Source organism: Pseudophryne corroboree, chromosome 7 (assembly GCF_028390025.1).
Source record: "Pseudophryne corroboree isolate aPseCor3 chromosome 7, aPseCor3.hap2, whole genome shotgun sequence".
In the NCBI taxonomy this organism is placed as follows: Eukaryota; Metazoa; Chordata; class Amphibia; order Anura; family Myobatrachidae; genus Pseudophryne; species Pseudophryne corroboree.
In genome coordinates this window covers 81020571-81042216 of record NC_086450.1, presented here as the reverse complement: position 1 = coordinate 81042216, position 21646 = coordinate 81020571, and the positions used below count along the sequence as shown (strand labels likewise).

The following is a 21646-nucleotide window of genomic DNA, read 5'->3' as shown; positions in this document are numbered from 1 at the left end:
CCCCATAATGTATGAACCCGGGAGAAATATATCCCTGCAATACATTTCATTATGTGATTGCAGCACATGCTAAGTCCCCCTGCTACGAATGCACTCTGTAAAGTTGCCCTGTACTTTGTTGGTATGCATTTGCTATCGCCACGACTTGAACTCATTTAAATAGCTTATCCCACTAAATGAAATCTCGTATTTGTTTGTAGGTGCAAAAATAATAATTTTACGAACGTCACTTTTTAATATGTTGGACAAATAGATTTAGCGTAAGAGTGATCCTCCGTAGAGCAGCTTAGTAACCACCTTCCTACAGCTGTGGTGTATTTTGTTGACATTTTGACATTCATAGTGTCAACTAGAGATGTGCACCAGACTTTTTTCGGGTTTTGTGTTTTGGTTTTGGATTCGGGTCCGCGGCCGTGTTTTGGATTCGGACGCGTTTTGGCAAAACCTCCCTGAAAATTTTTTGTCGGATTCGGGTGTGTTTTGGATTCGGGTGTTTTTTTTCAAAAACCCCTCAAAAACAGCTTAAATCATAGAATTTGGGGGTAATTTTGATCCCATAGTATTATTAACCTCAATAACCATAATTTCCACTCATTTCCAGTCTATTCTGAACACCTCACAATATTATTTTTAGTCCTAAAATTTGCACCGAGGTCGCTGGATGACCAAGCTAAGCGACCCAAGTGGCCGACACAAACACCTGGCCAATCTAGGAGTGGCACTGCAGTGTCAGACAGGATGGCACTTAAAAAAAATTGGCCCCAAACATCACATGATGCAAAGATAAATTAAAGAAAAAAGAGGTGCAAGATGGAATTGTCCTTGGGCCCTCCCACCCACCCGTATGTTGTATAAACAGGACATGCACACTTTAACAAACCCATCATTTCAGTGACAGGGTCTGCCACACGACTGTGGCTGAAATGACTGGTTGGTTTGGGCCCCCACCAAAAAAGAAGCAAAAATGTCCGTCCACCTCCTCCTCATCTTCCGATTCCTCACCCCTTTCACTGTGTACATCCCCCTCCTCACAGATTATTAATTCGTCCCCACTGGAATCCACCATCTCAGGTCCCTGTGTACTTTCTGGAGGCAATTGATGGTGAATGTCTCCACGGAGGAATTGATTATAATTCATTTTGATGAACATCATCTTCTCCACATTTTCTGAAAGTAACCTCGTACGCCGATGGCTGACAAGGTGACCGGCTGCACTAAACACTCTTTCGGAGTACACACTGGAGGGGGGGCAACTTAGGTAAAATAAAGCCAGTTTGTGCAAGGGCCTCCAAATTGCCTCTTTTTCCTGCCAGTATACGTACGGACTGTCTGACGTGCCTACTTGGATGCGGTCACTCATATAATCCTCCACCATTCTTTCAATGGTGACAGAATCATATACAGTGACAGTAGACGACATATCAGTAATCGTTGGCAGGTCCTTCAGTCTGGACCAGATGTCAGCACTCGCTCCAGACTGCACTGCATCACCGCCAGTGGGTGGGCTCGGAATTCTTAGCCTTTTCCTCGCAGCCCCAGTTGCAGGAGAATGTGAAGGAGGAGCTGTTGACGGGTCACGTTCCGCTTGAGTTGACAAGTGTCTCACCAGCAGGTCTTTGAACATCTGCAGACTTGTGTCTGCCGGAAAGAGAGATACAACGTAGGCTTTAAACCTAGGATCGAGCACGGTGGCCAAAATGTAGTGCTCTGATTTCAACAGATTGACCACCCGTGAATCCTGGTTAAGCGAATTAAGGGCTCCATCCACAAGTCCCACATGCCTAGCGGAATCGCTCCGTTTTAGCTCCTCCTTCAATCTCTCCAGCTTCTTCTACAAAAGCCTGATGAGGGGAATGACCTGACTCAGGCTGGCAGTGTTTAAACGGACTTCACGTGTGGCAAGTTCAAAGGGTTGCAGAACCTTGCACAACGTTGAAATCATTCTCCACTGCGCTTGAGTCAGGTGCATTCCCCCTCCTTTGCCTATATCGTAGGTAGATGTATAGGCTTGAATGGCCTTTTGCTACTCCTCCATCCTCTGAAGCATAGAGAGGGTTGAATTCCACCTCGTTACCACCTCTTGCTTCAGCTGACGGTGGGGCAGGTTCAAGAGTGTTTGCTGGTGCTCCAGTCTTCGGCACGCGGTAACTGAATGCCGAAAGTGGCCCGCAATTCTTCGGGCCACCGACAGCATCTCTTGCATGCCCCTGTCGTTTTTTAAAAAATTCTGTACAACCAAATTCAATGTATGTGCAAAACATGGGACAAGCTGGAATTTGCCCACATGTAATGCACGCATAATATTGCTGGCGTTGTCCGATGTCACAAATCCCAAAAGAGTCCAATTGGGGTAAGCCATTCTGCGATGATGTTTTTCAGTTTCCGTAAGAGGTTGTCAGCTGTGTGCCTCTTATGAAAAGCGGTGATACAAAGCGTAGCCTGCCTAGGAACGATTTGGCGTTTGCGCGATGCTGCTATTGGTGCCGCCGCTGCTGTTCTTGCTGCGAGAGGCAATACATCTACCTAGTGGGCTGTCACAGTCATATAGTCCTGAGTCTGCCCTGCTCCACTTGTCTACATGTCCGTGGTTAAGTGGACATTGGGTACAACTGCATTTTTTAGGACACTGGTGACTCTTTTTCTGACGTCTGTGTACATTCTCAGTATCGCCTGCCTAGAGAAATGGAACCTAGATAGTATTTGGTACCGGGGACACAGTACCTCAAACAATTCTCTAATTCCCTATGAATTAACGTGGATACCGGACACACGTTTAACACCAACGCAGCTGCCAAGACCTGAGTTATCCGCTTTGCAGCAGGATGACTGCTGTGATATTTCATCTTCCTCGCAAAGGACTGTTGGACAGTCAGTTGCTTACCGGAAGTAGTACAAGTGGTCTTCCGACTTCCCCTCTGGGATGACAATCGACTACCAGCAGCAGTAGGCGTTACACTCAAGGATGAATTGGTGGATCCCAGGCAGGAGAGGACTCGTCAGACTTGCCAGTAACATGGCCTGCAGGACTATTGGTTTTCCTGTCTAAGGAGGAGAGTTGGTGGTGTGGTTTGCAGGAGCTTGGTTACAAGTGGAAGGGATTTAGTTGTCAGTGGACTGCTTCCACTGTCACCCAAAGTTTTTGAACTTGTCAATGACTTCTGATGAATGCGCTCCAGGTGACGTATAAGGGAGGATGTTCCTAGGTGGTTAACATCCTTACCCCTACTTATTACAGCTTGACAAAGGCAACACACGGCTTGACATCTGTTGTCCGCATTTCTGTTAAAATAATTCCACACCGAAGAGGTGATTTTTTTTTGTAATTTGACCAGGCACGTCAATGGCCATATTCGTCCCACGGACAACAGGTGTCTCTCCGGGTGCCTGACTTAAACAAACCCCCTCACCATCAGAATCCTCCTTGTCAATTTCCTCCTCAGCGCCAGCAACACCCATATCCTCATCCTGGTGTACTTCAACAGTGACATCTTCAATCTGACTATCAGGAACTGGACTGCGGGTGCTCCTTCCAGCACTTGCAGGGGGCGTGCAAATGGTGGAAGGCGCCACCTCTTCCCGTCCAGTGTTGGGAAGATCAGGCATCGCAACCGACACAATTGGACTCTCCTTGGGGATTTGTGATTTAGAAGAACGCACAGTTCTTTGCTGTGCTTTTGCCAGCTTAAGTCTTTTCATTTTTCTAGCGGGAGGATGAGTGCTTCCATCCTCATGTGAAGCTGACCCACTAGTCATGAGGAACATAGGAGAGGGCCTCAGCCGTTCCTTGCCACTCCGTGTCGTAAATGACATATTGGCAAGTTTACGCTTCTCATCAGACGCTTTTAATTTAGATTTTTGGGTCATTTTACTGAACTTTTGTTTTTTGGATTTTACATGCTCTCTACTATTGACATTGGGCATCGGCCTTGGCAGACGACGTTGATGGCATTTCATCGTCTCGGCCATGACTAATGGCAGCAGCTTCAGCACGAGGTGGAAGTGGATCTGGATCTTTCCCTATTTTACCCTTGACATTTTTGTTCTCCATTTTTTAATGTGTGGAATTATATGCCAGTAATATATCAATAGCAATGGCCTACTGTACTGTACTATATATGTATACTGCTGGTCACCAAAATGCTGCATTGTCCTACTATATACTGCTCACAATAATGCAGCACAGATAGAGATAGTATACTTGACACAGAGCGGCAAGATACAGCAATGGCCTACTGTACTGTACTATATATGTATACTGCTGGTCACCAAAATGCTGCACTGTAATACTATATATACTGCTCACAAAAATGCCGCACAGATATGGAATGGATACTTGCAGTGACACAGAGCTGCAAGATACAGCAATGGCCTACTGTACTGTACTACTATAATTATTATATACTGGTGGTCCCAAGTCCCCACAATGCAGCACACTGATCAGATATTTGCAGCACACTGAGCACAGATTATTTGCAGCACACTGAGCACAGATATGGAGAGTTTTCAGGCAGAGAACGTAGATATTTTCAGCACACTGAGCACAGATATTTTCAGCACACTGAGCACAGATTACGGAGCTTTTCAGGGAGAGAACGCTGCCACATCCTCTCCGTTCAATCTCCAATGCACGAGTGAAAATGGCGGCGATGCGCGTCTCCTTATATAGAATACGAATCTCGCGAGAATCCGACAGCAGGATGATGACGTTCGGGCGCGTTCTGGTTAACCGAGCAAGGCGGGAAGATCCGAGGCTGCATCGGAACTGTGTAAAATGGGTGAAGTTCGGGGGGGGTTCGAATCTCAAGGAACCGAACCCGCTCATCTCTACTGTCAACGTGAGAATGTTGACATGCTTGTAAAGTAAACGTGCTTAGCATGTCGACATTGATCGTGTCAATATTCAATATTCATCACGATCATACCAATGAAATGTTGACATTACTAGAATGTCGACGAACGCCCCTGGTAATCTAATGGTGGGTACTGACTGCTCCAGCTACAGATGTAGCCGGGCTCATCTTTGCCATGATGCGTATGCATGGGCATAGGCTTGACGGCAAGCTGAATTATATGCCGTGTTGCGACTAGTCGCAGCTAGCATTGGCCCTTATAGGAATGACTGGGTGCGCATGCATGTGACTCATTCTCGGGCACATCAGCCGCCCCATCCATGCCACGATGCATACACATTGCAGCATGGATGAGCTTGGCTGCATCTGTAGGTCTTCCAGCTCCGTCAGTGATGTCAGTATGACTTGCTGCGGAACCTGCATGGCTGCCGGCGGTAAGTTATAACTAATTCTAAACTCCAGCCCCTCACCTAAACCGATGGCCGGATTAAGGAAGGGGTGACAGGGGTGGTCATCCCATGAGCCCTCACACATTGTAGATTTGCCAAGAGCTGAAAGCATAGTGGCTGGGAGCAGCGCATGAAGTGAGGAAGGAGCCTCGTGGAAGGACCTCCCCCAGTGAGGACCCTGCTGGGAGAGCTCTATACTGAGGACTCGAAATGTACCCTGCTAGTGCTTGAGAGGAGCCGTGGGTGACACTGCTGTGGGTGAGTCACAATGCTGTGCAGTGCAGTGGGTGTGCAGTGTCACTGACACTGCACAGCACTCTCACCTTTTACATTGATTCAGCGAGTCAGTCAGTTCTGCCAGCCAGTCACTATTGTTAGCGCCGGTGTCCCAACACGCCGCATTACAGGGAAGTAGACGCACTAAATACACTACAGCTCCCAGCAGAGCTATACTTTATTGAGTGCATCTTCTTCCCTGTAATGCGGCACGTTGGGACACCGGCTCTAACAATAGTGACTGGCTGCTTGGCTGCTGTGCGAGTCTCCGGGAGAGCCACTGACAAAGGCAGGACAGCAGCTTAGCTGCTTCCAGGAGAGGCAGGAGAAGCATTACCCGCCCCTCTCCCACTCACAGTACCTCCAGCCCCCATCCACGGCACTCCCACACCCCTCTCCACCACCGGCGGTGGCTCTGGACCCCCACCCGCAGCACCCCGGCACCACCCCCACCTGCGACACCCCCGCACCCGTCCCTCTCCCACCCGTGGGAACCCCCACAACTGTTCCTCCTCCACCCGCGGTGGTTCCGGACCCCCTCCTCCATCCGCGGCACCCACGCACCCGCCCCTCCCCCACCCACGGCACCACTGCACCAGCCCCTCCCCCACTCGTAGTACCTCCGGACCCCATCTGCCATCCCCCACACCTGCCATCCCCCACCCGCGGCACCACCGCACCCGCCCCTCCCTCCCCCACGGCACCCCGCAAACGCCCTCCCCACCCGCGGCACCCCCGGGCCCCCTCCGCGTCTCCGCCGCACCCGCCACTCCCCCAACCACAGCACCTACTAGGTGATTCATCAGGCCCTGCGTGCGCTGTTCACGCCGTTGCAAGGGGCTACGACCCCTTAACCATCGTACGCCCTTTTCCGTGCCATATTTAACCATTCACACAATTATGATTGGAGGTAATACTCCATATAATAAAAATATTGCACGCCACAAGGGCGTGCAGAGGTTAAGGGGGCATAGCCTCTTACGACGGTGAGAAGAGCGCCCGTAGGGCGTGATGAATCACCTAGTTACATATATTTATTACAACATATAAAAGAGGAATGACTCTTTGTTAATGTTGATAAAGAGTACAGAATGCTTCTAATGCTGATCACACAGCCACAGTCTGCCTTGACTGTTAAGGCCAGTACTGACGGGAGAGATGTGTGCTGAGGCCAGTACTGACGGGAGAGATGTGTGCTGAGGCCAGTACTGACGGGAGAGATGTGTGCTGAGGCCAGTACTGACGGGAGAGATGTGTGCCGAGGCCAGTACTGACGGGAGAGATGTGTGCTGAGCGATCTATCACAGACCGCTCAGCACACATCTCTCCCCCCGCACAGCACAGCGCGATGTGTGCTGAGCGAGGGGGGACGACAACGGGGGGCCGCTCACTTCACAGTGCTGAAGTGAGCGACCCGCTAGATTGAGCCTGCATGCAGGCTCAATCTAGCACCTGCAATAGCGATGCACGGGGCCGCGCATTGCTATTGCTGGGGGGCATACATACACGGCAGATCCGTGCTTAAAATCTAAGCAATCTAGTCAGATTGCTTAGATTTTAAATACGGATCTCTGTGTGTGTACCTCCCTTTACACTTTACAGCGTGGCCTTTTCTGCGAATGAGGACTTATAATAGACAGTGTACAAATACCTGTTCTTTCCTCAGGTTACACCATTATCTCTCCTTATCTCAGCAGTGTTCTGTCAGATTGGAGCTCTATGATGTGAGGTTACCACTGAAAATGAGCTAATTTGTCTGATAAGGTATTTAGCAATGTCTAATCTGTACAGTGACTGTGATAATAGCTGCAGTCATACTCACACATACTATTATTTCTTGCTGATTGCTGTGGCGGAGACTGTAATACTTCTCTCTGCAAGTCTGCAGCCCTACACAATATGCTGGCTCAAAGCTTTTTCATGAAAATTAAGTATGTGCTCCTAAATTATAACTAGCTGCACTGTAGGACCTGTTCAACAAAAGCTACATTTCCTTCTACATTACAGGTTATTAGCTGCCTGTCTGGTCTTCTGCAGATATTTAAGCCTTTATCCATCGCATACATTACTAAGTGCAAACCTCCATTCTGGCTGTAACGGCACCGAAAATCAGCCTGTTCATAGTTTTAGGGGGCTATCCAATTAGCCTCGGTATATTACTGGGGCTAATTGTCACGCCGGGGGCTAGCTAATTAGCCCCGATAAGCCGCGGCCGCGCCGGCTTATCTGGGATTTTGTTTCACCTGCCTCCGGCAAGCGAAGTAGAATCCCCGGAAACAGCCTGTGTGTTTTCGGGAGAAGGGTTTTTTTTTTTTTTTTACAGGCGATCCATCTGGATAGCCTGTAAAAAATAAATAAATAAATAAAATCGGTGAAACATCGGAAAAAAGTCCAAAAAACTGCAGATTTTCGGACCTGATGTTTTACCAGGGATAATTGGATATCCCCTTTAGTGGGACTGCAGACTACCTATCTCTAAAATAAAAAGGTTCCCGTTTTCTCCTTAATTGCTGCTCTGTTTATCCTCTTATGGGGGGAGATGTATTAAACCTTCCAAAGAGAGCATTAAAAGTGGAGGAGTCACCGTATCACCCAACCAGCTTCCAGCACTCATTTTGTAGGAAATACTTGATAAATTCTAGGTAGAAGATTGAATGGTCTATGGGCTTTGGTGCAGACAGTCTGGGGGGGGGGAGGGGTACTAATTGCTCAGGGCTGGGCTTGCTGGAGAGGACCAGATCCGCTCATCCGGGAAGTGCAGTGTAGGTCCCTCAACCATAGACGGCGCCATCTTCCCAGTAGCATCTTTGGAAAGATGGCAATGCACATTGAGAGCAAAGACTCTGGAGAGTCTTTGCTCTCTAGTTCACATGCGCTATCTTCCCAAATATCACTGGTAAGATGGCACGGGCTGAGGAAGGAGGACCCACTTCCCAGAGAAAAATAAGGTTGGAAAGGCGGCCGTATGTCACAAGTACCTTGGACAGTTCACACAATGTAGAGAATGAAAAATAGTGCGAAGACAAAAGCTGATGTGGTCACCAAAACCCCAATGAATTACAAAACAAGTCAAATACTTGAAGTTGTTTGCAACCCTGGGATAGTAAACCTTAGTGGATAATATTCAGTGTCAGTCTCGGTAGGTTTAAAAAATAATCCAAGATGGTATGTAGAAGATCTTATAGTCAGTGTTCTCTCCCCAAAAAGGTTCTTGGCCCACGAATATCCTTATGGCGATGTGACCTTATTTATGCTCTATGGTCCACACTCATCCAGACATAAAGAAAAAAAAGGATATATATAGTGAGTTACATTTTAATTCATAAATGGCAATAAAATTCTACAACATGTAGGTGATACACCTTGAGAAAGGCTCCAAGAGAGCAGAAACGCGTTGGTGACCAGACCTACCAGCTCTTTTGTGGGGAGAATCAGGAGGTGCCAATCCCAGCAGTGATCAGGTACCTTGAACCCGGGAGGGTACCTAAAACCATCTTATATGCTGTTTGTGGGTGGGCACGCTTGACACCCAACAAAATTTGGTACGTATGCTGTGTTATTATTATTGGTGTATTTGTTACTTTGTCTACATGTTGTAGAATTTTATTGCCATTTATGAATTAAAATGTACTTCACTATATATATATCCTTTTTTCCTTTATGTCTGGATAAGTGTGGACCATAGAGCATAAATAAGACACACGCCATAAGGATAAGGATATTCTTGGGCAAAGAACTTTTTTGGGAAGAGAACACTCCCCAAAAATAAGATCTTATAGATACCATCTTGGATTTTTTTAAAACCTCATAGAGCACTGAGCATGCCCCCACAGTGATGGAAAACAGAGGCGTGGCTCATGATCATAGCGTTGCAGAGACTATGCCCATTTTCGGGAGCACCTGTTAGAAGCCCCAACTCTGGCTTTAACGATGTTGGGCGGTATGTGGCTATCTTTGATGGCAATCGAAACAACTACATCATTGCAAATCCATCGATAAATGAAAAAAACATTTTATACCTAAAAATCACCTTCAAACCCCTTTGTAAACCAAAAACATAAATCAAAGAGGCTCTGCACTCACCATAATAACTCACCATAATAAATAATGGGGTTTAGTTCATATATTGATCAATACATTTCAGCTTCCAGCCCACGTCAAGTGACCCCATTTTTCTGCAAGTCCTATTCTATCACCCAGAATTTATAAAAACGCAACGGTGCTGAGTTTCTGCAGTAGCTACAAGGTGTTTCCTATTCAATTGCTGGGTAGAAATTAAACTGCAGTAATTTCTGTAGGGTACCTTTTTTCTCGCTGCCCTAGAGCAGGTATAAAGTCAGGGAAAAGCCTCATTTTAAGGTAAAAGTTCAAAACCGTGGGGACACACCTCTAATGACTAATTGTTGAATTGTCAGTTTCTAATTAGTCAAAAATTTAGTCCCAAAATTACATGTCAGTTAGTGTAGTTCAAATTACTCCAAAATAAATATTTTCATTACTTTATGCACTCCCAAAATTAATTACAGTGCTTATTTCAATGAAACATAATTACTTTTTTCATTTTTTTTTACATTTTAAATGGCCTTAAATTATCCCCAAATCACTTTTGTTTCTACTTTTTTTTTTTTTCATTTTTCATTTTTTATTTATTTATACTTAAACAGAAAAAACCCTAAAACATTTTTTTTTTAAATTCGATATTCCAAAAAACATCTATCAGGAAAAAGGAAGGCAAAACATTCCTTATATTACTAGGCTGATTGGTAGAGGAAATTGTATCTGCATTATAAATATTTTTTAGTATATATTATAATCCCAATTGTAAAGTGCATATAAATAACTGTTAATAAAAAAAGGTTCATAAAATCACAATACATGCCTACCATAATAAGGAGCAAGACCACAGACTAAAACAAAATGTACAGTATAATAAAGCCACTAGATGGCATTACTGACACAGTCTAGAATTAAATAACACACAAATAACAGACAGGCACCAATCTTGCAATCAGCAATTGTACTTCTATTACATTTATCTAGTGTTATTGATGTGATTCTTAGATATTCTTTGTGTTTAAAAATGTCATGTGAGGATACTGAAGCTACAGTATGATATTAAGTCATAAATGTACCTACAGGCAGGGCTGTTTCTAGCCAATTTGGCTCCCAGTGTGAGATTTAAAAATGCGCCCCCCCCCCCATGACATAAAAAAATGTGCCCCCCTTCCTCCACACACCTAGATGAATAAAAAAAAAAGTGCGCGCTCACCCGGCAAGGGGAGTGGCCTCATCTAAATGGGTGTGGCCTCATTTAAATGGGCATGGCCTCGTCTGAAAAGACTACCTCACAATCCAGTTTTTGACCCTGCTCCAACAGATCACGACCACCACAGGAAAAAAAATTCTAGCATAGTAAGCCCCACACAGTAATGCCCCCTGCACCATATTATGCCACACACCGCAATGCCCTTGATACATTAAATCCCCACACTACGGCAGGCAAGAGTCCCCATTTCACACATTACGGCAGGTGTCCCCATTTTACACATTGAGAGAGAGAGAGAATACTTACAGAGGCGATTACTCTTCGGCCCGCCTCACCAGTCGCTCCTCGCGCCGGCATTTCCCTCTTCTTAACTTGGATCCCCCTCTGTACTCCGCTCGGGGGGGGGGGGGGGGGAGTTTCGCGGAGTGACGGGGTTGCGTCGTGATGTAACGACGCAACCGCGTCATTCCGTGAAACTCCGCCCCCCCGAGCGGGTTACTCGGGGTGAAATAGGAGGGGGAAGCAGGGAGCCACAGTTAGTGCCGCGGCGAGCGCCCAGTGCGGTTGCACTGCTCGCCTGCCCCAAGAAACGGCCCTGCCTACAGGAAAAGAGATCATGGGCTTAAGATAAGGTTTAAGACTCTTTAGAGGTCATTCAGATCTGATTGTTGGGCTGCATTTTTTGCTGTCCTGCGTTTAGATAGTCACCACCTACATTGCGAGTGTATTTTCGCTGTGCAAGGGTGGGATCCTATGCGTATGCCGAGCTGCTAAAATTCTTTTTGTGCAGTGTATGCGCAGCCCAGGACTTACTCTTCCAGTGCGATAGATGCAGGCTGATTGGGCCGGAGCTGACGTCACACCCTCCCTGAAAACGCTTGGGCTCGCCTGCATTTTCCCGAACACTCCCAGTAAACGGTCAGTTACCACCCACGAACGGCCTCTTCCTGTCAATCACCTTGCGAACACCAGTGCGATCGGATTTTTGCACCATCACGCCGCTAACCGGCGATCCCCGTTGTTGTTGGCCGACGCGTGTGTGCATTGCGGCGCATACGCATGCACTGTTATGACCTGATCGCCCGCTGTGCAAAAATGCACAGCAGCCATCAGATCTGAATGACCCCTTTATACAGTGCGGCCATGCGTACTGGTGTTCCACTAATTTGGCGGTTTTCAATAATAACTGTATTCCTTATTTTGTGTTGCATGTTCCGTTCTTTCTGCATTTTTTGGGGGTGACGCGCTCAATAGAGGAGGGCGCCATTTACAGTAAAGTACCACAGGGGTCTGGTTCAGTGATGTACACAATTTTGATGTTTTATGCAGCGTTGTAATTTTTAGCCACTGTGAATACGTATTAGTCATAATGCGCGTGTGTCACATTGGTATTGCGATAATGGTTATAGAGAGGATTTATCTGCACAGTGATACACCTTTCAGACCGTCTGAGGCGGGTCGCACCCAGGAGCTTGACACGGGAGCTCCCAGTGTGCGACACGTGACCTCCAAGCACCGCCTGTACACACACAGTGAACGGGAAACAGGTCGCATCGACCTGGCTCCAGTTCACACTGCACAGCGAGCTGGGTTGAACACATGTTCAACCCTGCTCGCTACCCGAGTTTGAATACCGGGTCGCTCGACCCTGTATTTCAACCCTGGCACCTTTCAGACTGCACATGAACACGGGTTATGCTCGCTCATGTGCCAATAACCCGTGTTCACTGTTCATAGCTGGCGGTCTGAAAGGGGTATTATTACAGTCAGGGACAGTTTGTGGGCAATGGAGTGGAGGCAAATACTCAGGTGTGTCGCAACCGTTTTGGGGGTATCTAAGGCTGGGTACACATCAGAACGATGAGCAAATGGCGCGATGGTCGCTCCCATTTCCCATCATCCCAGATCGAGCATACACACTGTGCAAGCCTTCAAGCCACGGCATTATATACTGTATAGTATCATTTATTGCATACGATTTATCATTGCTCCTGTACACATTGTGCAACCATCGCTAAGGTCCCTGGGAGATTAAAGAATGGGCTGTACAGTGGCTGTATGAATGATATATCGGTTGGCCGTACACACTGAACGATGTACACCAAATCTTTCATGAAATCTTCCCATCTGTCGTGCAGCACACACGTGAATGCGCAATTGTGCATACACATTAGATGATATGGCAGCTTCTTTCCTTCTGAAGAAACCGCCACAGTTTGACGTTGGAGAAATGCGTCAAGGATATACGGCAATTCAACCACCGCTAATTGCTTCCTGCCATCCATCTATACACAGGACGGAGACGAGTACTAGCCGCGGCCCCCCTCCCACTTTCAGGACTTTGACAACATTAAGGACGTCTGACAGCCCTACATGCTTCCAAGTTTTGGCTCCGCCGTCAATGCACAAGACAGGTACGGTGAGCTGTTACAATCTCTCCTCTGGAGCCTGAAGTAAAAATGCTGTGATCTAGACCTTCAGCCAACTAGCCATTTGGAGTCAAGAAAGCAATCATTCCAGCTGATGTGGCTGCCAGACGCTAAGAGCCAAAGTATTATAAGTGGGAGGTGGTAGCATACCGCTGGCAACAGAACTCTCTGGTGCACTAAGGATATCTACACCAATTATACCTATGAAACTAAACAAATTATATGAGGTGGAAGCATATTAAACACAAATGTGGATGGTGAGAGTATGCCTAAAGAATACCATTGATTTTATTATGTTTTTATTTTAAACCATTGTGTTAACTAATAAATTGATGAGTGTTCTCTAATTGAGAAATCTGTACTACTCAATTTTTTATGTTAATTATCCTCTAAGATGGTTATTATGCTGGTGTAGGGACTTTCAGAGACTGGGGATCCCTTAACAGGACTGCAGGCTTAAGTGTTTTGATCAAAATATGCGCAAAATCCTCATACTTTTATTTGCTAGATAAACACAGAATTGCAGCTGGCACCATATACAATATGGCAAAAGCCAATTTCTTGGTTTTTAAAAAAAAAAATATTTTTGCCTACAGTACAGTTGTCATGGCTGCTGTCAATCAAGGCTATATAAGGGTAATGTGGGTGTGCCTCACAAGCGAACGCCTGTCTACAAGTCACAATCTTTGAGGTATATTTATCACAATCTGCAGTTTTAATTTGGATTGTGCAAGCAGGCCCTGGATTCCAGTACTACAACAGTATATAAAGAAAAGTCCAGTGGTGCTTGGAATAGCCTGAGTGCTATTAGCATGGGGCCTTTTTTTTTGTGTGGATGCAATCTCCCCAGTGATTCTCAAACACTTTCATCAGGACCTCAAATAGTTCACGGTTTCCAAGTTACCTGTGGATTTATAATATGACAGTTGGTCATACACCTGTGCACCTTCCGGGAGGTCAGGAAAATGTGATCTGTTAGAGGTCCTGAGGACCGGGGTTGAGAAACACAACCCCAGGGAATCTGGTTGCTGACCGTCCTGGGGGATACCACACATTGTGCCCCTACTATAGGGGCCCCAACCGTGGCTGGTAAACCTTAGTGCTGGTTAGTGGAAAATTACGGGGAACTCATTTTTCTGCTACCAGAATAAACTGCAGCATTTTTGCAGCGAGATTACAACAGAATTGGAGTTTAGAAACGTTGGGGGATCAGCAGTGGGTTCAGCAGGAAATACAGTGGTTTTGACCATGAGCTCAGCATCAACTCGTGGTGGATTCCATCACTTTATAAACCCAGCACTCAGTAAATCTTTCTCAAAGTATTATTATATGTATCTAATTAATAGCAGCATCATATATTTTAATAACATGCAAACATGTCCACCATGACTGTGTAAGGCATTCACAGTATGTAAATATTGGCATTTATAAATAACAATGTGACCTTACCTTAGCATTAAGTATCAGTTGTTTGTGTTTGTGAAGTAGCTCCTCGTTTTCTGTGAGTGATGCACCTAGCTGGACATCGGTCAAATATAAATCTATATGTTCTCTCAGCCAACATGTAACCTATGGCAAAAATATACATCATTATTATCCAGCATTTGTCTCTAGTGAGCACACTGTAGGCAACAGCATACTGTATACTGTATATGTAATGAAGTAAGGTAGACATTTGCCACTAGCTGCTCTGGAACGGAGTGGCGTGGGCATGAGTAAACATCTCTACACTCCTGTACCAAAATCTTGGAAAATTCTAGTCCAAAATATCCATGATGTCATTTGTGAAATAAGAAAGCGTCAAGTTACTAATGAAAGAGCCACAGTGTACTGTATAATTTATGTTAAATATTAAGGGGTCTATCGTCTATTCATGAAGCAGTGAAAAAAAGTGGAAAAATAACCCATTGGAGAAGTTGCCCATGGCAACCAATCAGCTGCTACGTATAATTTTGTAGAATGCATTTAATAAATGTTACGTCAATGCTGATTGGTTGCCATGGGTAACTTCTCCACTGGCTCACTTCTCACCTCTTTTATGGATAGTCCTTATATTCGCTCCTTCCCCCACAAAAAAATTAATAGACTCCTTGCTCAAGTTTAATTTTTATCACAAACTGCATTTTTAATGTGGTTGGCATGCGATAATTATGTGGTACTGAAAATTACTGCATGTATTTACTAAAGCTGATGAACCGGGACAGACATTATGAAAAAGCCCCGTCCTCCTGACGAATGCCTAGGAGCAAAGTGTTAGCTACCACTATCATTTTGCTTCCAGGTTTGGACCTTGTGCATATATGCTGCCAACGTACATATAATAAATACACTGTAACACATACTGTACATAGATACACACTAACACATATAGGGGCTATACATTATCTTAATTATCAGGGACTGGATGGAAAGGAGCGTTACCTTTATCATGGACAGCCCTGACATTTAATTTGTGTTTTCGCTGCTTTTGTATAAATGAAGTGATAATAGACCCCATCCATACACACACACTGTTCATACAGCTGCTGCCGGAGGTTGCGGATGGGGTGGGGCCAGGCACTTTACGTAAGTATGCTCCACATCCATGGTAGAATGTCATGAGTCACATGGATATGAGGAGGGGCTAGTCACATTGACCCTGCCTCTGCCCTGCTACCCTCTTTGCCCCTGGGGTGGATCAGCTCATCAGGGTAGTTTCTAGGTACAAATAAACCCCGCCCTGTGTGTGCCAGTTCAACCGACTACTCTTGGTGGATTTCCCCCAATATAACTATGTCCCTATGGGCCTAATTCAGACTTGAACATTGATGTGCGAGAAAATGCACATTTACGATCAATTTCTTTGACATGTGGGGGGATACCCAGCGCAGGGCCAAGACCGCCCCGCATGCCGGAGCTGCAAAGGCAGATGGCTACCCGCCATGTTAAGGGTCGCAGCGGCTGCATGTGACGTCATGCAGCCACGGCGGCCTGCCCCGCCAACGGTCTGGACACGTCTCCATTCCCGTCCCCCTCTAGGTCTTCAGAACGCAGTTTAGGTCCTTGCACATGCACGTACCGGCATGCGTAAATGTGCAGAGAATCGCTTCATAGCAATCGCCCCACTGCCGGCATACTGGTGGCTGGGATCCCGCTGTCAGTATACTGAACCTAGATGAACCGTCTGCAAGGGATCCCGGCAAACTATTTTAAAATATAAACAATTAGGACATAACTGTTTGACCAGGAATTAGTACAGTACTGTATGTGCAGGAGAAGGTGCAGGAGGAGATCTGGGAGAAGGTGCAGGTGGAGGTTCGGTAAAAGGTGCAGGAGGAAGTGCGATAGAACAGAAGGTGCAAGAGGAGGTGCAGGAGAAGGTGTGGGAGAAGGTGCAGGAGGAGATCCAAGAGAAGGTGCAGACGGAGGTGCGGTAGAAGGTGCAGGATGAGATGGGGGAGAAGGTGCAGGAGGAGGTGCGGTAGAAGATGCAGGATGAGATGCGGGAGAAGGTGCAGGAGGAGATCCGGGAGAAGGTGCAGGAGGAGGTGCGGGATGAGATGCGGGAAAAGGTGCAGGAGGAGATCCGGGAGAAGGTGCAGGAGGAGATCCGGGAGAAGGTGCAGGAGGAGGTGCGGGATGAGATGCGGGAAAAGGTGCAGGAGGAGATCCGGGAAAAGGTGCAGGAGGAGATCTGAAAGAAGGTGCAGGAGGAGATGCGGGAGAAAGTGCAGGAGGAGATGGCGGAGATGCAGGAGAAGGTGCAAGAGACAGTAGATACAAGGGGAGGTGCAGGAGGAGGTGCAAGTGTAGGTGCAGGAGAAGGTGCAGGAGAAGATGCAAGAGAAGGTGTTCCCATTGCACCAGGTTCTCACAGAAAGTTGTTAAGAGGCTAAAATATTAGAATTCAAAATAAAACTGGTGTGCTTGTAAATAGAAACATAATAAGTCTGACATGTGACAGTACGTTATAATACTGTATGATTGTATCTTTTTTACAACCAAACTGGTTTTCCGACTGAGGATAAATTCTGACTCAGTAACAAAGAAGTCTATCAAGTCTCCATTTTGGCAGCTAAAACCGTACACAGCATGCTCTGCGAGCACTTATTCCAAGCTGTTGTACTGAGTAACAGCTGTTCTTTAGCATCATGGCATTTATAGAATCTCTGAAACAGTGTTTGATCCTGTGCTACCTGATGCAGTTATGTGACACTGACGTGCCTGTTACATGCAGAGTGAGGGCAGAGCGGCCCTTTTGCAGTCAGAATACATTTTCATAGGAATTCAGAGCAAGACATCAATGGTGCAAGATATTATTTTATCTCTATATCAGACTATGCACAAAATATAGCTCTTCATATTAGGCTTGGCACTAGATATGTATCTCTCCATGTTGCATTTGGCACTAGATATAGCTGCTAGCTCTCTAGCATATTAAACATGGCATTATTCTATTATATGGTGCCACAAAGATTCCACAATTCGGTACATAGGATGGAACATACAGTTAATAACATGCTACAGGGGAGATCCAACAGGACAGTAAGGAATAAGTACTCAGAATGACATACTAAACATAAATAAACATAAATATAGACCCTGATTCAGAGATGTACACAAACCCAATTTCACAGTTAAGTATATATTAGCGGTATACCTATGCATCTATGACATATTGTACATGTGCCGCGGTCACCAAGAAAGATTTATTCGCAAAGTGATTGACAGTCAAAGTGTTTGTGGGGGAGGTTACGGGGAATGGTGGAAAAAACGCAGACGTGTTGCAACCATTTTGGGGGCCTGTTTGAGATGCGACTGCGATTCCGTATCAGTGGCTCGGCTAGAGCTTGGCTGGAGCCTAGTTAGGTGGAGGAGATCTTGGAGGTAGCATCCAGACCAGTGGAAGTGCTCAGGACTGCAGAGCAGTATGCAGCCACACTGTACAGGAGGCTTTGGTGGGCTTAAGGGTCTGCCAGTGCAAAGAGTGTTTAAAGCAGTGAATGAGGCCTGGTGCAGTCTGCAGTACAGGTCATAGGTTGATAACCGCAGTGAACTGGCTTCTTGTTCACGAGCAACATTGAAGTGAAGTGAAGTGAGGTTCATTAGCAGCAGGTGGGACAGATGTAACATGTGCAGAGAGAGTTAGATTTGGGTGTGGTGTGTTCAAACTGAAATCTAAGTTGCAGTGTAAAAATAAAGCAGTCAGTATTTATCCTGCACAGAAACCATATAAACCACCAAAATCTAACTCTCTCTGCACATATTACATTTGCCCCACCTGCAGTGCAACGTGGTTTTGCCCATTAGTTTGCTTTTTTGGTTTGCTAACAAACCGGAATGTGCCCCTTGGTCTCCAATTGTAATGATCTGGCAGCATGTAGCAGTATCCCAGTGCTACCATTGTCTGAGTCAGAGACTTAATGGAACAGATGAAGTAGAATGACCGGCAAGCCTCATGTGGGTCCAAGGTGCTGAGTGTAAAGTAACTGGTGGTGAATGGGAGACTGAAATGAGAAGAGTGGTCTCAGGACTATCCAGGCTTACCTTCCACAACCTATCACTATCACCCACTCTCACCCTCTATCAATACTGCCCACTGTCTATCGCAATTACACCCTCCAACTATCTATCACTGTCACCCACTATAGCGCTTTATGTATCACTAAAACCCACAATAAAGCACAATTATCATTGACACCCACTAACACCATCTATTACTATCACCAACTATCACGTGTTATATATAACTATTACCCACTATCTATCACTATCACCAGTTGTGGCCTAATCTCACCCACTATGACCCTCTATCTATAACTATCTGTCACGAACCGGTCTCTTACCTCTGCGGGTTCTGGGGTTCATCCGTTGCCAGTGCGGTTGCTCGCGGTGCTGTGCGCCCGTGTGGGGACACGGCGTGATCAATGGCACAGGTAATGCAGAGTCTGGGAACTGTGAGTGCGGGGACCAAATGGCCTAAGGCACTGCGGTGTGTCTGCTGTATAGGAGGTGGCCATGTTGGAGACCAAATAGCTAATACAGAGCACTTGTGAAAACACCTGTGGGCAGGTGTAAGCCAATCCCGTGCTTGTGCTGCCTTTAAGTAGGCTGGGATTATGTTACTCTGGGCCAGTGCTTTGTTGCATCAAAGCTGTGCTCTAGCTCTGAGCTCTCTCCGTGCATTCCTGTGTGATTCCCGTGGTCCAGATATCGCCTCCGTTCCCAGAGGTCCGTCTGCAGCCTTCACTGCTGAAAGATCCACCGGCTCTCTGCTGTGCTGTCAGTTAATTGCACTCCTATTGGAAATAGTTGGATTCCCAGTGTCCTGCATGAGGTTACCTTGTCAGTCTGCCTATCATTCAAAGTCTGGAGGATTCTGTTTCTCTCAGCTGTTCGTTTGTTCAACTCTGCATTTAACCCATTCATCACCTTGTCTTCTACTACAGTTTCACAGTGATCTCCGGAACCCGCAAGTAACCCAATTCAGTACTTTTATTTGCTATGTTGTCATTACAAGGATAATTCATCACAGTCTCTCAGTTAACTCTCAAAGCTCCATTGCCAATTCTTACAGTTAATTCTCCATGTCTGCATTAACCAGTTAAACACAATCTGCAGTTCAGCATCAAAGCTTGTTTATATTTGCTATGTTGTCATAACAAGGATAATTCTTCACAGTCTCTCAGTTAACTCTCAAAACTCCATTGCAAATCCTTACAGTTATCTCTTCATGTCTGCATTATCCAGTTAATCATATTCTGCAGTTCAGCATCAAAGCTCGTTTATATTTGGACAATCCAACATTTATTCATCAGCTTGTTTTGCATATGTTTCCATGAACATTTCTTTTATGTATTTTTGAGTTTTCTCTTGCATATTATTCCTGCAATACTTCAGTATAATATGATGATTAACAACTTGTCAGTTAACTCTTTACTGAATTGTTATTTTGAATAAATATATGAATCGGAACTTTCTTCGTCCTCCCTGCTTTCTTCATAGCCCAGCACCTACACCTGTGGTTGGTCCCGGGTTAATGGATTCACAAAAACACCCGGACCTGACAGTAAGCACTGGCCACATGGATCCGTCAAGTGACCAATTCGCAGGAGGCGGTGCTACGTCAGATATCCTTTCCCGTCTGGAAAACCAGGAGTCTATACAGACACAAATAGTGCAGTTTATGCAAACTATGGCAGACCGTTTAGAGACTCTTCATACGGCTATTAAAACGTCCCAAGTCCAGATTCTAACCCCGGATGTCCCAGTTACCACTACAGCTTCTCCTGTGACGCTGCCTACGTCCCGCTTGCAGTTACCCTCTCCGAGTAAGTTTGACGGAACTCCAAAACTTTGCAGAGGATTCCTGAATCAATGCGAGATCCAGTTTGAACTGATGTCTGCCAGTTTCCCATCAGCTCGTTCTAAGGTTGCATATATTATTGCCCTCCTCTCCGGTCAGGCTCTGGAGTGGGCATCACCATTATGGGAGAGAGGTGATCCTATCCTCTCTAATTACAAAGAGTTCGTATTTTCCTTCCGGAGAATCTTTGACGAACCAGGCAGGACCACCTCAGCATCCTTGGAGATTCTCCGTCTACGTCAAGGTTTACGTCCTGTCAGTCAATATATTATTCAGTTTCGCACGTTGTCTTCAGAGTTAAACTGGAATGAGGAGGCCCTGATCGCCGCGTTTTGGAATGGACTTTCAGAAAGAATCAAGGATGATTTAACTATCCGGGATGTGCCAATTAAACTGGATGAATTGATTTCTCTCTGTAACAAACTTGATCTACGTTACAGGGAGCGATGTTTAGAGAAATCCAGGGCAGAGCGATCCAGTCCACGTGATCATCCTAGACCTCGACAAGATTCTTCATCACAGTCTCCAGTAATGACTGAAGAACCTATGCAGATTGGGCACTCTCGCCTCACAGAGGAGGAACGACTTCGTCGTCGACAGGGTAACCTCTGCATGTACTGTGGGTCCTCCGAACATTTAGTTAAATTCTGCAAACTCCGACTGGGAAACTCTCGCCTCCTAGCTTATTCAAGAGAGGTTAAGCTAGGAGTTACTTTAGAATCACGTTCTGGGAAAGAGCCAACCTTGTCTATTCAATTAGAAGTTCCAAGTTCTACAGTGAAAGTTTCAGCCCTCCTAGATTCCGGGGCAGCCAAGAACTTCATCTCCTCAGCCTTTGTCATACGGTCTAAAGTTCAAACCATGCCCCTGGAAGCAGCAGTTGCTGTTACAGCAGTGGATGGAAGTCGAATTCCAGATGGTATAATTACTCATCGAACCGTATGTCTCAAGATAAAAGTTGGTGAGCTCCATTCCGAATACCTCTCCTTCTACGTGATTCCCAAAGCCTCTCAAGATGTGATATTTGGTTT

At 45.9% G+C, this 21646-nt stretch overlaps 1 protein-coding gene across 4 annotated transcripts in view; it reads right to left on the bottom strand.

Moving 5' to 3' along the window:
- CCDC141 (coiled-coil domain containing 141) overlaps window positions 1-21646 on the bottom strand; it is a 337148-nt gene that overhangs the window by 203145 nt on the left and 112357 nt on the right. For all 4 annotated transcript variants that reach the window (XM_063933345.1, XM_063933348.1, XM_063933346.1 and 1 more), the window contains one exon: window positions 14720-14839. In XM_063933345.1, the coding sequence (XP_063789415.1) occupies window positions 14720-14839 (120 nt within the window). The remainder of the gene's footprint in view (window positions 1-14719; window positions 14840-21646) is intronic.